General features: G+C 35.7%; 2 protein-coding genes across 4 annotated transcripts; one reads left to right on the forward strand and one right to left on the reverse strand.

Moving 5' to 3' along the window:
• Positions 1-2,697: 2,697 nt before the first annotated feature.
• LOC139873601 (transcription factor MYB17-like) lies at positions 2,698-11,091 on the forward strand. Of its 2 annotated transcripts, none has more exons than XM_071861542.1 (4): positions 2,698-2,783; positions 2,863-3,010; positions 10,099-10,228; positions 10,300-11,091. In XM_071861542.1, exons 2-4 carry the CDS (start codon positions 2,878-2,880, stop codon positions 10,877-10,879), a joined length of 843 nt encoding a protein of 280 aa, XP_071717643.1. In that variant the 5' UTR covers positions 2,698-2,783; positions 2,863-2,877; the 3' UTR covers positions 10,880-11,091. The 2 variants fall into 2 exon arrangements, with proteins under 2 accessions (XP_071717643.1, XP_071717650.1); XM_071861549.1 differs by having other exon boundaries at positions 2,863-2,980.
• Positions 11,049-13,940, reverse strand: LOC139873616 (remorin-like). 2 transcript variants are annotated; one of them, XM_071861566.1, is made up of 5 exons: positions 12,627-12,709; positions 12,432-12,479; positions 12,230-12,317; positions 11,544-11,625; positions 11,049-11,440 (listed from the first exon to the last, which is right to left on the reverse strand). In XM_071861566.1, the coding sequence occupies exons 1-5, from the start codon at positions 12,643-12,645 to the stop codon at positions 11,240-11,242; spliced, it is 438 nt and encodes a 145-aa protein (XP_071717667.1). In that variant the 5' UTR covers positions 12,646-12,709; the 3' UTR covers positions 11,049-11,239. The 2 variants fall into 2 exon arrangements, with proteins under 2 accessions (XP_071717667.1, XP_071717661.1); XM_071861560.1 differs by lacking the exon at positions 12,627-12,709 and adding an exon at positions 13,444-13,940 and having other exon boundaries at positions 11,050-11,440.
• Between the last annotated feature and the right edge of the window lie 1,157 nt (positions 13,941-15,097).

Consider the following 15,097-nt stretch of genomic DNA (forward strand, 5'->3'; position numbering starts at 1 on the left):
TTAAGGTCCGTTACCAAGCCAAGCTATGAAAGTAAAGTGAATGTTATGTATCGAGAGAATGATTTTATACACAGGTTATGTGTATGTTATTTTGTGCACGAGATATGTGTACGGTTACTAAGATTTATGAAAAATGATTTCGTACACGAGAAAGGTGTATTGTATTTAAAAGATATCGCATGTACATTACAGGTGGGTATAGGATTCGGGCCCATTTGTACCATGCAGCATTTAAATCTTGTGGTCTATTAATATATTGAAATGATTATTATGAAAAATCTATGAACTCACCAACCTTTTAGTTGACACTTGAAAGCATGTTTATTCTCAGGTATGAAAGAAATCTTCGGCTGTGCATTTGCTCATATTACATGGAGTCATTCATGGCATATAGAGGTCAGAACCTCGCAATGGGACCAACTGTTGAAGACTTCGTCCAGATGGATTAGGACGGGTCATTTCAAGGTTGACTTTTGAGATGACTTTTGTTAACTTTTGCATGTCGGTCTCGAGCATTAAGATTGTGATACACTATGACCCGACCTAGCTTGTTAAACATTTATTGACCAACATATATTCTCTAGGTTGAGATCTACGGTTATTTTGCATTCCGAGTTTCGGTCACATTTCGGTGAATGACCTTATGTGCTGCTAAGGTGAGTTTATAGATCTCTTTCTAATTGCTTTTGCAATCTATATTTTTGGGCTGAGAATACATGCACTTTATTTTAAATGCAATGGATATAAGTACATACTAAATTCTACACAGAGTTTGAACTGAAAATCCCTTAGCTTTGGTAACTAGTAACTGCCGGTTATAAGAACTGGTGGGCGCGAATAGTGGTATATGGATCCATAGGGCTTGACATCCCCGTCTGTTCCAGGTATAGAAACCCTAGCCTGAACTATAAAACAGACGTATGCTATTTGAGTTTAGTACACGTTGGATTGCGTGTATTGTACATGTTGGTTACATGTATGTTAAAACAGGGGTACTTATTATATATACGTTAAAGTTTAGTTACCAGGGTGCTCAATTTTGTAGAATATTTTGATAAACGTTTCTGGATGAAACAACTGAAATCTTGTGATCCACCTTTATATACAGATTATGCGCAACATTAAAACTATGAACTCACCAACCTTTGTGTTGACACTTTTAAGCATGTTTATTCTCAGGTTCCTAGAAGTCTTCCACTGTTTGCTTATATGTGATACAAGCTATGTGCATGGAGTCATACATGCTTTATTCGAGAAAACGTTGCATTCACAAAATCAACACCATGTATCTTATTTAGACTGCATTATCAACGGATGTAGTATTGTAAACTATTAATTACGGTGATTGTCTATATGTAGAAATCATTATACGTCAAAAACCTTAGAATTTGATATTCAATTATGGTGTGCCTTTTCAAAAGAATGCAATGTTTACAAAACGTATCATGTAGAGGTCAGTATCTCACTGTGAAATCGATGAATGATGTATTCGTCCAAAGGGATTTGGAAGGATCATCACACCAATGTAGAGGTCAAAGGTTCGATTCCTGCCATTCACAAAAAGTTATTCTCTCATAGCCACGGAAGTTCGACTGCAATGACTCCGAGCTACTCGCAAAGTGGGTAGTTGCTCTGAGATTAGTTAGTTCAAGAAATGGTTAGATACTCAGGTTAACAAAAAAAAATCATCATCACACGGACTTACTAAATTAAATAACTAAACCCATTTACAAATAATATGTATAATAATATGTATAATGTACAAGTTTATTAAACACATGTACTCACCGGTCAAATATGCTCAAAATTCACTTGGTCCATTACGATTCAAGATTGGCTCTACCTTTGACTTTCGTTAGCAGTGCCGTCAAAGATTGGAGCTCCTTTTGGCTCTAACTAAGTGGTGGAGCTTGAACTTGTTTATTGAAGACCGGAATCAACATATTATACAATTAGAAGAGGTTGAACTTATTCATTGAAGTCATGATCACTATTATATTTAATTAGTTCTTTTAAAAATACTATATGAATATGAATATGAATATAAAAGCTCTTTCAATTTTCAACGTATTGACTCTACAATCAATTAAATCGGAGTCTGTATGAAAAAGATACGACAAAAATGGTGAAGATTTGTTAAATCTGCGAGCTGCCATTTTGTTGATTAAAAAGCCCAAACGCTCGTAATTGAAAGTGCTATAAATTTCATTTTGTTAAGGTGGCCAAGGCCCCTTCTTGCCCTACCAAAGCTGCATCCCCAAGATTAGCATACCGATACTACGGGTCTTAAAAAACTACTGTAGTAAAATAATGAACTAAAATTTCAATGGCTAACAGGTTTTTCGATAACGTTTAGTACATATTGACAAGGTATCTTATTGTAAAAGTGTAACGATATTATTATAATACTAAGATCACACTCTATTTTTACTAATTTCACTAAAGTTCTCTAATGTCATTTCATGATCATATCATAATATGAGTGATAATGTGACATATCAACTTTAACTCTTTTCACTAACAGATATCTAAACACCACCGAATAAGAATAAGAATAAGAATAAGAATAAGAATAAGAATAAGAATTGTAGTAGTAACTAAACAACAAATATATACTTGTACATTTAATAACTACTGACTGATTGATTTGAGCCTCCAGTAGTACAGCTTGCAATTCGCCGGTCTTTCCTTAAACTCCATTTATCGAAATCTGTTCATTTCTTTGTTACTTTTTCTTCTCTTATTTACTCACCGGCCACTTCTTTTAGCTAATTACCTGCTAGGTTATTTTCCTTCTTTATTTATTTATTTATTTATTAATTACTCAAATACTCAGTTAATTAAATCGTTTATTATTACAAGAGATAATAAGAAGAAATGGTTCGAGCACCTTGCTGTTCGAAAATAGGATTGAAAAGAGGAACCTGGACTCAACAAGAAGACGATCTGCTCATTGATTTTATTAACAAAAATGGACAGGGTAACTGGCGTTCTCTCCCTAAACTCGCTGGTACGTACGTTTTTATACTACTACTACTACTATCCGATCACGATTTCATGTTTAGAATTGAATCCAGTTATTCGATAAATGTTTTTACTCAAATTAATAATGAAAGTATTTACATTTTGCTTTTATGATGATAAATCATGTTAGGGTTAATAATATTACTTTCCTTTTTTATGAAAAGAAATTTTTTTTTTTTTTTTTTTTTTTTTTTGGCGCTTTAACAAAAATTAGATGTTTGAAACACTTAAAACAGAAACACAAAATCGGTTGTCTGAAGTGAACAGTAAATAAAATCTGTACTAATTTCTTTTGGTATGTTAATTTTATTTTCCTTTTTAGCATTCTTTTATCTTAAAAAAAAAGGAAAAAAAAATTCTCTTTTCAACATTTTAGTTACTTATCATTTACTATAGTTTGAACTGAAATTGGTATATTATATTATAATTATTGAAATTGAAATATATTATATTATAATTATTGTTATTGTTATTGTAAAAGCGTCCAACGGAAAGTGATTTTGGCTTGTCTGAAGTCTAGTATATAAAATTTTCAGATAGATATTATCAATACTTGATTTAGGCTCGGCTGGACTCGTTTATTGCATATTGCATATTGCATAATAATACTATTTATTGTTTCTAAGTACCTGATCAAGAGTATAAAAGACTTGTTGAGTGCTTAAAAGAGGGTTTATAAGGTGATCAATTGTTAACACTCTGATAACAGTAGTTAATTTGTTTTAAGATTAGACTCAATGAGTTTTGGTTAAAAGGACGGGTAGCTTTTAATACGTTGTCGTTGAGATATTTTTATAACCTGTTTGACGTGCTAGTAAGAGTTGAAGGATTTTGAAGTATTTAAATGTGAGCATTATACTCCGTACTAGACACGTGATTTATCACTAATCACGAAGCCACAACAACAAACGAATAATTAAAGCATAAACGATAAATAAACGTAAATAACATAAGAATTTTACGACATCGTTATAATGAGGATAGTGTTACAATTTATAGGAGAAACATTAAACTTAAAACATTTATGTTTCCTAACTAGTTTCCTTGCCCAACAAGTAAACTTGTCCTTCAAGACATTCTAAAAATATTAATTACTTGTTTCGTGTTTCACAATTCTAGAAAAATAACACAAGGCAACAAAATCGCCCAGTTTGCTCAATAAATAAGCCTCGCGTTTGGTGAGCTTTCCTTCGCGATCCTTGATCCACTTATCAAACGCGGTCCATATTTTCTAAACGCGACCTTCACCGGACTAACTGCTCGACATGTTTCCTCACGTACCAACTAAGGCTCGCGATCTGGGAGGTGAGCCTTGCGATCTGTAAGCTCTTATATGCTACACACTCTTGTTCCTTTAATCAAATTCTTCACACCTTCAACAATATCTCACTTGAAAACTTTGAGCAAACTCTTTACAACTTAACAATCTCCCATTTGAAATTTTGAACAAAACCCGAACATCGTTCTTCATTCCAACTGTACGACGAACCACCTAAATACTGCCAATTAAACATGGGACACACAAATTCAACATCGTCGGAAGAGCAAACTTTCAATATACAAAGTCTTTAACACCACTTGTCAAAACTGGAAACCAATAACCACCTCAACTGTTAACGTAGTTTAAACACTAATAGCAACACTAGATCTTAAGTTTCTAACTTGGACCATCTCGATTTCTTGCACCACCATCTTCTTACACAAGAAGATCGATTGAAGTATGCGAAACTTCAATTACATGATTCTTACATGATACAACATTGCCCTACTGATCGCTCCAGCTACATCTAATCCTGCCATCGACATGTCAACAATTTAAGCAGCTAAATGAAGTATCATCAATTGAGAAATGACAATAAGTGATGTTCGATATCGCTTTTTTTCTATTTTGATTCTCCTTCCCAACAATCAGAAAACCCCAACAAAAGCCTTTGTAGACCGTTCATTATGGTTTCATTGAGAACGCAGTCACAACCTTGAAATCTACACCATTCAACTTTTCACTTTCATGTTGGCATACTGACCAACCTCATAGCTATGAATTTCACAAACACATCTCCTCATTTCCAAGCACGCTCTCACTGTACGAGTAAGAAATAAACTGCGACTACCTGAGAAGAATATGGTTCGTACTACCGGCAAGTTGAAAATCTCTTTGCCATTAGAGGGTATCTTTGTAGCATCTGAATACCTAAGTGTTATATGGAATCTACGCACTAATCCTTTGAAGACTAGAGACCTACATCACATAACTGTCTCTATAACTCCCACTAACTAGCTGTCCAACTGCCATTAACCCGATACTTTCATCGGTTATCAAACTCCCACCGAGTTCCAGACACCCTCCACAATACTGAAAGCCGAAGTTCTGGGACTTACAAGATTATCCATTTCCTCCATCACCTAAAGAAACCTAATTGGTCATCAGTAGAAAACCGCTCGCTTTGTTGAACAAACCATTAACCAAATCATGAGCCATAGTCATACGCGTTCTATCCAACAAATTCTACAACCAATTTCCTTAGTGAGAGAAGCTCTAACCTGCCCACATATTTCAAACTTGTAATATTCGACCAAACACGTTGGTCGACAAATTTAATGTCCAATGTTGGACTTTAGTTTGCAATCTAGCAAACCTCCCCTCAAACCCTCCCAATTGGCCTCCCCTCCAATGATAGTCCAGATCTAACCTTATTCAGATTAGACGGATCTCCCTAAACATCTCTACACAACAAAACACATCGATCCAAACACCGACTCCATTACCACCACGATCAAATAAGTCACCTTGTCTCGATAAATGTTGCAAGCAAATCCTTAAACCCGTCGTTTATTCTCTCGATGTTAACCTAATCATCAATCTATAAAACCATGCTCTCAATCCGCCATTGTGCCCGATAAGCACTGTTACCACCTCTTAGAAATTTATGAGCCCAAAGAAGACATTTGATTGATCACCTATCACAACCCCACAACAACAAAAGAATAATTAAAGCATAAACGATAAATAAACGTAAATGTTACAAGGATTTTACGTGGTTATATCACAACTCAAAACATGGAGAAGATTTTAGTCCAGGAGTGCAAACCACACAATCCACTTATCAAACGCGATTAGGGATGGCAAAAATATTCGTACCCAATGGAGAAACCCGGAACCCGAAATTTTTGGATTGGGTCTGGGCCGCGTATACGAGTCTAGGGCTGGTGTGGGGATAGTCTTAGATTGTTATGCGTGTTCGGGTCTGGAGATGGTTTTGAATACAAACCCGATTACTCTACCCGTATACTCGAATACCTGTAGGATACCTATTTACCCAACCCGTTTATACAATATACATATATTATTTTATTATATATGCACATTTATAGATAATAAGGTATGTAAATGTGATAATATACATATGTTAGTAAGTAAATAGGACCCAAATACCCGTGAAAATATCCGTTTACCCACTAGTTAGTTTGTAAATGGGGACCCAACGATTTTGGTCCGGGTTTGGCACATAGATTTTTAATCGGGTTTGGGTCGGGGATTAGCTATACCTGGCCCAATCCCGGCCCGATGCCATTCCCATTATTTTATTATATATGCACAGTTATAGATAATAAGGTATGTAAATTTGATAATATACATATGTTAGTAAGTAAATAGGACCCAAATACCTGTGGAAATATCCGTTTACTCACTAGTTAGTTTGTAAATGGGGACCTGACGGTTTTGGTTCGGGTTTGACACATAGATTTTTATTCGGGTTCGGGTCAGGGATTAGCTATACTTGGCCCAATCCCGGCCCAATGCCATTCCCTAAACGCTATCCACATGTTCCAAACACGACCTTTGCTTCCTCACGTTTCTAACACGTCCTCACATACCAACTAAGGCTCGATGAGCTTGGCCTCTACTATGCGCTCTTGTTTCTTTGATCAAGTTCTTCACACTTTCAACATTCGATTATTTGGTTGACCGATTGCAAAAGAATCCTACCTGAATTGGAATTAAATTCCATTTTGCCAATGTGTTTGATTGGTTCTTTTATATAGAAATAAATAAATTCCAGTGGAATGTAAATAATCCTTTCCTCACGGAATTTTCATTCTATCAAGACTATGATAATATAATCAGTTCCAAGATCCATTGAATGTTCGATATACCAAAATATCCTTGCATCGTCACTTTCATATGTCTCTTATTAGATCTACCCAACATCTTTACTGTTGGTGTAATCGGTTTATTAGATTTATCTATAAATTTGGTTTAGTAATTAATTAGCATATAGTTTATATGTTAGTTTAGTTTTAGTTAATTGTGTTATCTTGAATTAATATAGTTGACTGAATCATATGGTTAGAAGTGTGAGTCGTGTGCACGTGGGTATGATATTGTGAGTCATTAGTGGACTAGTTTTTGCATTTTGTTAGACACGTTTGTAACTTCAAGGCTATATAAAGCCTACTGCTTTTTGATGAATAAATATAGTGAAGCACAATGTAGTCTTTGAGGATATTTTGCATTCATTTAATGTTTTCATCGCATATCTCATATCAATAACAAAAGAAGTTTTCACTTCGTATTTTATTTTTATTTGTTAAGGGACCTGTGTCCCAACAATTAGTATCAAGAGCTAAGGTTCGGCTTCAACTAGGATCGTGTTGTTCGTGAGATGAAACTGAACCGGGGTACAAGAAATCAGTATAACCAGGTGAGTTTGATTTCTTGAGTGGTTGAAGAGTTTCATGAGAAGAAGCTAAACCGGAGTACAAGAAATCGGTATAACCAGGTGGGTTTGTTTTCTTGGGTGGTGGAAGAGCTTCATGAGCAATATGATCGGGAAAGTTGGAGTTGTCAAAAGCGTTGTTGAAGGTGTCTACGAGGTTTTCAAAACTTGTTCGTGAAAAGAGACTAACCGGGGACAAGAGATCGGTAGAGCCCATGGCCAGGGTTTGATTTCTTGGGTGGTGTGAAAGTTTCTTGGAACAAGGGTGATAGGGATGGTTTTTGAAGTCAAGGGGAAACACACAGTAGTGTACATTGTGGCTATGGAGGTTCAAACCGAGATGGCTGTGGACGTGACCGAGGAAGAGGTCGGGAGTCCGGAGAGCCGAGATGGTGTTGAACAGTTCAAACCGAGATGACTGTGGACGTGGCCGAGGATGAGGCCGGGAATCCGGTGAGTCGAGCTGGTGTTGAGCATGTCCGGGAGAGTCACGGTAGATGTTACAAGCTAGTGTGGTGAACGAATGATGCAGATAAACCGATTAAGGGGGTAATTGTTGGTGTAATCGGTTTATTAGATTTATCTATAAATTTGGTTTAGTAATTAATTAGCATATAGTTTATATGTTAGTTTAGTTTTAGTTAATTGTGTTATCTTGAATTAATATAGTTGACTGAATCATATGGTTAGAAGTGTGAGTCGTGTGCACGTGGGTTTACTAGCCGAATTATGAGGGATATTGTGAGTCATTAGTGGACTAGTTTTTTGCATTTTGTTAGACACGTTTGTAACTTCAAGGCTTTATATAAAGCCTACTGCTTTTTGATGAATAAATATAGTGAAGCACAATGTAGTCTTTGAAGATATTTTGCTTTCATTTAATGTTTTCATCGCATATCTCATATCAATAACAAAAGAAGTTTTCACTTCGTATTTTATTTTTATTTGTTAAGGGACCTGTGTCCCAACATTTACCACCTTCAAATCGTCAGTCACCCACCTAATCACCATTATATAGCGGACCACCATCACCGTCAAACATGTCACCGTTTCCGTTGACCTAGTCATCGAGCGTCACCACCGTCCATGTCGAAACCGTCACCAACCTTAATGAACGTTCCCGTCAACCATTCGCCGACGACCACCTACATCACACTCGTGTTCTAAATCTTCTTTAATCCTTTGTTTGAGAATTTTAAAGTTTGTAGTGTGTGTGGTGGATGTAGACATGTAGTAAAGGGTTTTTTGTTTTGATTTTATCCTTATCTTTAGTAATTTTCTGTTATTAAACATTCCAATTCCTTTATAAATTTTACCAACTAAAAGAGTCATGATCAGTCTCTTGAAACATATTTTGATGTACCTAAATATTTGGCTCACCAACTACAGCACAATTTTATTATGTCCACAACTCATATATATAGTTGCATAAATCAATGGTTTCACAAAGATGAATAATGTACTAAATAATTTATGTCAATAAAAATACACACAAAGATCATATGAACCAAAAAGTCAATGCCATAAATATATTGCAATAGTAATGAATTTTGTTTTCTCCAATATAGTATATGACATATACATATTTCATTTTTTTCTCCCAAAAGATGTGATCTGGACACAACTTAATTGTCTTTTTCCTAAATTAATTAAGGAGAAGGCAAAAAACCATCCATTTCCATTTTCTTGTTTACTGCATTCAAACAGCTGTTCAATATGAACAGCCCTCTTCTTATGACAAACTGGCATCTATGAGAGTTTTCTCACAAGTAGGTCTGACTGACCATTTGCACATCACATAATCACACAAGTTTTATTAATTATTGTACCTTCACATTTATTTCTACTTTTCTATCTTTTGATTCACAAATTCAAATGTGTGTTGAGAAAAAAGAAAAAAGAAACCTTTTGGGTCTTTTTAATATTGTGTTTTTACAATCTAGTAGTAAATAGGTAAACTCATATAATTAATCAATGAATCGGATAGCAAAAAAAAAAAAAAAAAAAAAAAAAAAAAAAGAATAATGTTCTAGATTTCAAGTATTTAAGGTTGTGGTAACTAATTGTTATAGCATGTGATGTGCTATAACAATTGTTATAGCATGTCTAATGTCATTATATGCATTTTTACCAAAAGGCTTCTGTCGTAATGATACCAAGGAAACTCATTAATCTTGAGGTAGTGTGTTTGTGTCCCATCGTGGCCAAAAATGATGTGTGTTTTACTTTATTGTGTATGAATATGAATGCAACGTATAATTTTGTTAAAACTGTGAAGTATATTGTTCGATTTCAATTTTTCTTATTTATTTAAAATCTAGAAAATGATGAAGTATATTATGTAAATGGTGGGCAGGTCTGCTTCGATGTGGGAAAAGTTGTCGTCTCCGGTGGATAAACTACCTCCGCCAGGACATCATACGTGGGCCCCTCAACCCCGACGAAGAAAAACTCATCATCCAGTTGCATGCCATTCTTGGCAACAGGTACACATTTTACTCAGCCACTTACGAATTACGTCCATGGCCACATTTTCCGATTTATTATGTCTTTTCAGGTGGGCTGCAATTGCTGCTCAGTTACCAGGACGAACAGATAACGAGATCAAGAACGTATGGAACACTCGCTTAAAAAGGCGCCTTATGTCTATGGGTATTGACCCACAGACACACCAGCCGTTTAGGGTAGACGGCTCAACTAAGAGACTCCTGCCCGCCTCCTCTTCCACCCGCCACATGGCGCAATGGGAGAGTGCCAGGCTGGAAGCTGAGGCCCGACCCTCGATGGAATCTTCAGCTTCGTCCGTAGTCCAATCACCAATCAAGATAACCTACACCGACCACTTCCTACGTCTTTGGCATTCAGAAGTCGGTGAATCTTTTCGAAAGGGAACGACGTTCTGTTGTAGTCCAGTCTCTGGGACCACCAATTTAAAGAAGTCTAAACTAGGACAAGAACAAGAACCATATTCAGAAATCTCATGTGCGACAAAGAGTGGTGATGGCGTAACGTTCTGCAACGGGTTTACGAACCCATCGAGCCCAAGTGAAATGGAAGATCCATCAGATATAGAACTAGAGTCTTTCTTTGATTTCCATGGGCATACTGATATCAGCTTAGAAGCTCAGTTAAATTAAAAAGCATCCGGATCCTTTTTTTTGGGCCATTCGGATCCTATTTTGGAGGTGTCCGGATCCTTTTTTGGGCCATTTGGATCCTTTTTTGGAGGTGTGCTTCAGCGGTATATATGAAGACGTACTCAAGTTTATTTTCCACAAAAGTCTTTAGTGTATGTCATTAGTTGTAATCAACATTTAGCACAGAACTTAATATATATTATGATATTTATGCCCATTATGAAAACAACTACTAGTATGTTCTTTCTATACAACATACAATCAAACCAACAAACAAACATGGAAAACTGATAAATTTGGCAGTAACTTACAAACTTGATTAGGAATTTTAGGTGATAATGTTGTGAGATTTTGAAGAGTTTAAGCGCCAAAGCAACCAATGAGCTTTTTTGGAACGCTTCCAGTGGCACGATATTTAGCAGCTAACTCTTCTGCTTTCAGCATATCTTCTCCTTTTTTGGCATTGACCATTGCGCGTTTTTCTTCAGCTTGTTGATGAACCAAACCCACCTTGTTCTTCATCTTTTCTCCATATTCTGCTTTTTTCTTGTCGAATTTCTCCTGTAGATATAACATTTTGCAGGTGAATAATGAGCTTAAGGGTTAATAGTTCATCAATGTTGATCATTATGTGGACTGAAGTAGTGTTGGCCATTGGGACTACCTCAATTTGTTTCAACTTAGCTTCGATATCTGCTCTCTTTGTGTTTTCCCATGCTGTTATGGCGGATAGCTCTTTTTGTGCCCTGTTTATTCATATATATTCAAATTATTACCAATTCGATCTTACCACACAATCGTTAAGTGTGTAAACCAGAGGTGACGCCAGAAATTCAAGATAAGGGGGCTGGAATTATGTATAAATAGTAACTTATAACAAAGGAACGTGGTCACATCTTTTGAACGATAGTGCCGATAAATATTGTACATTAGTGAATAAAAGAAACAAAATTATAAAAATTACGGAGTATTTTTTTTTTTCTTCAAATTACGGAGTATTTTTCTAACATTAAATCATTCCAAACTAATATAACCTGAACTAAAATTACTGAATAATAATAATTAAACGTTGGTTGTTGAGGGTGGCTGAGCACCACCCAGTCCCCCTTGTCTCCGCCACTGGTGTAAACGAACCCGACTTCACATGTAACTATGTAATGTAAGTTACCGTTCATATTGCTTTTATTGTTAAACTTAAGGTGTTGTCATCGATTGTCAAATGTTTGGCTCCAACTAAAGTTGGGTTGCCAAATTAGTGAATTTAAAGTTCAAGATTGAATACATGAGTGAACTACATATATGTTATCCGTATATATTTATGATCAAGAAAATCATCAGAATTAAGCTTACTTGTTTTCCGCCTTAGATTTTTCGGTTTCCTCCCAGGCCTTGACGAAAGACAATTTCTTTTCCTTTTCAACTTCAGCCAAAGCGACATCTAATTCAAAAATATTAAAAAAATAAAAATAAACTTAAATAAAATCAAGCATCAAACAGAAATGATCTAACACAACAACCAAAAAAACTAAATGTTTATATTAAACTAGCTTACCTCTATCAAGGGAACTCTTTTCTTTCTTCACCTCAGGAACCGGAGTCTCTGAGATAACAATTGCGAATAGCAAATTTAATCAACAAAAAAAATAAATTGTATAAAAATCTCAGTATAGAAGAACTCGATCAGGTGGGTACGAAAAAATAAAATAAAAAAATAGATAAACAAAGAATGATCATTGTCGTTGCTTACTTTTCTTCACAAGAGCCATGGAAGATTGAAATAGTAACACTAAAAGTTTCTAGTTTTTTCACAATATGCTAATACTACAGTGAACTAAGATCACAACAGCTTAATATGATGGTAGATTATTCCCCCAATTTGTATGCCCCACATATTCTTTCCTTAAATCCTTACTGTTATATTCTCAATTTTTAATCCACTAAAGACTAAATTTGTGGGGTAATAGCCACCTTTTTAGTTGTATTATTGGTGAAAAGATTTAATAAGTTTTTATTTATAACAAAGAAATAATCTTTTTCCAAAAGTTAGGGTATCATACATACAGGACGATATCATCTTATTTGTTTAGATTCCATTACAGAGTGTAGCACCTTCTATTGACCATCAACTTATTGAAGAAAAAAAAAATCAAAAGAATTCGATCTCAAATCTTTTTCCTAAAACAAGATTAAATAAATAAATAAATACTCGTAATTCATAGTAATCCAGATTACTAAATCCTAATTAATCAGCAGAAAAAATATTAGTAAAATCCGATTGAACTATTATAGGGAACAAATTTCAAACTTTGTTCTAAAATTTCAAATTTCTTTTTTTAGAAAAGGACAATTTTTATTTTTTTTTTAGCTGTCAATCTAGTAGTTTCTAAATTGAAACATATAAACAGATTTCAAACAATTTGACGAAATAATATTCGAAAATTCTATATACACTAGCATCACTCTAATCAACAAACTCGAAACTCAAATTAATCACATGAACTAATCTTTAATTATACAAACGTAATTAGTAAAAAAAAAAAAATTGTAAATGAACAAGAGTATACTTTCAGCAAAAGCGACAGGCTTTGTTTCATGTACAACCTCAACCGGCGTCTCAACCTTTGCTGGAGCCGGTTCCGGTACTGCTGCCAGTGGCGGTTCCGGCGCTAATTCAGATTCAACTTGTACAGGTACTTCAGTTGCCATAATTACTAATAATGAATAATAATTAAGAAATTTTAACAAGTAAAACTGTGAGGGGTGAGATAATATTGTATTTATCGAGCGGAGTATTAAAAGAGGATATAGAGACAGCGTGTGCGTAAGTATATGTGTGTTATAATGAAATGAAAAAAAAAAAAAAAAAAAGATAATGACGATGAGAATGAAGTAGTGAAGTATGTGGCTACTTGCGGTTAATCGGTTATACACTCTGTCTTGTTGCCGACAGGTAATCTACCGGTAACTTTAGGCCGACCTACCGGGTATACGTCGTCATATAGCTTATTATTACCCTTTTTTTTTTCTTTTGCCAATATGCTTAGAATATAAAAATAAAAAGATCCGATGATCTATATGAGTTACAATTGACATAGATTCGTACGATCTGTTTGAATCTACACGGCATTTTTGATAAATGCAAGTAATAATAAGTACAACATTAAACACTTGACCACATAACACAATAACATAAAATAAAACGCCCACGTGACAATCAGTACAAATTACCCAAATTTATATGTAACAAGCATCCAATGTCAAATCAAAAAATATCCAGAGTTAGTTCGAGCTCCACAACGCGAAGCCCCCCTCAAACACAATAGCTACCGAATACACCCCATGCTCAATCCACTAAGCATCAAAAAACGCCCGTCGGAGAGCTCAAAAACACCCTCCTCAAGACCGCAACTAGAGAACCAAAAAGAAACTCCCGATAACCAATGAAACCAAAGTACACCCGCAAGCTAAACGGACCACCTAAAACTATCAGCCACACGAATCTCACCTACGGACGACCGAGAAACCACCAAGAGATCTCACCAGAAAACCTAGCCTTATCAGCTATGTCGTCAACAACGTCAATTTATCCCAAAAAGAACCAACGACGAGAAGGGTGGAACGGGCAAAACCAAAACCCAATAATCCGAACAAGGAGCGAGTACAAACTGAGCACCCACCCAGTTCGGCCGACCACCGTGTCGGACCAGCACCACTGACAGAAATAGAGACCACACAACCACCAACCTAATAATTTAGAAACCAGACAAGCACGCCAAGCGAGGGAACTAAAGGTTGGGGAAGAGAATCCGAGGAAGTAAATTGAAAAGAAAAGATGGACTCCGAGCTTATAAGAGGTTCTTGACAGATCTTGGGTTTTAGATCGGGTCCCTCGTATCATGCTACCCCGTATATGAACGAGATGGTGAATTTAAGGTGTTATTTTGGTGAAGTTCGAATTGCGGATGAGAAGACACTTGATGTTGCGAGTATTGGTGACCTTGTTATTAGACACTTTGGATTATGCTTGGATCTTATGGAACGTGCATCCCCAAGCTCGTGAAGAAATTGATCTCTGTTGGGCAGTTGGATGATGATATGTGTCATCTTTTATTTGGGGATCGACGGTGGATAGTATTTAAAGGTGGTCGGGTAATTGCTCGCTGGTACAAGTCGGGAACCATGTATATGGTTGATATTCCTTTCGAGGAATGACTAGGG

This window comes from Rutidosis leptorrhynchoides, chromosome 1 (assembly GCF_046630445.1).
Source record: "Rutidosis leptorrhynchoides isolate AG116_Rl617_1_P2 chromosome 1, CSIRO_AGI_Rlap_v1, whole genome shotgun sequence".
NCBI classification, from domain to species: Eukaryota; Viridiplantae; Streptophyta; class Magnoliopsida; order Asterales; family Asteraceae; genus Rutidosis; species Rutidosis leptorrhynchoides.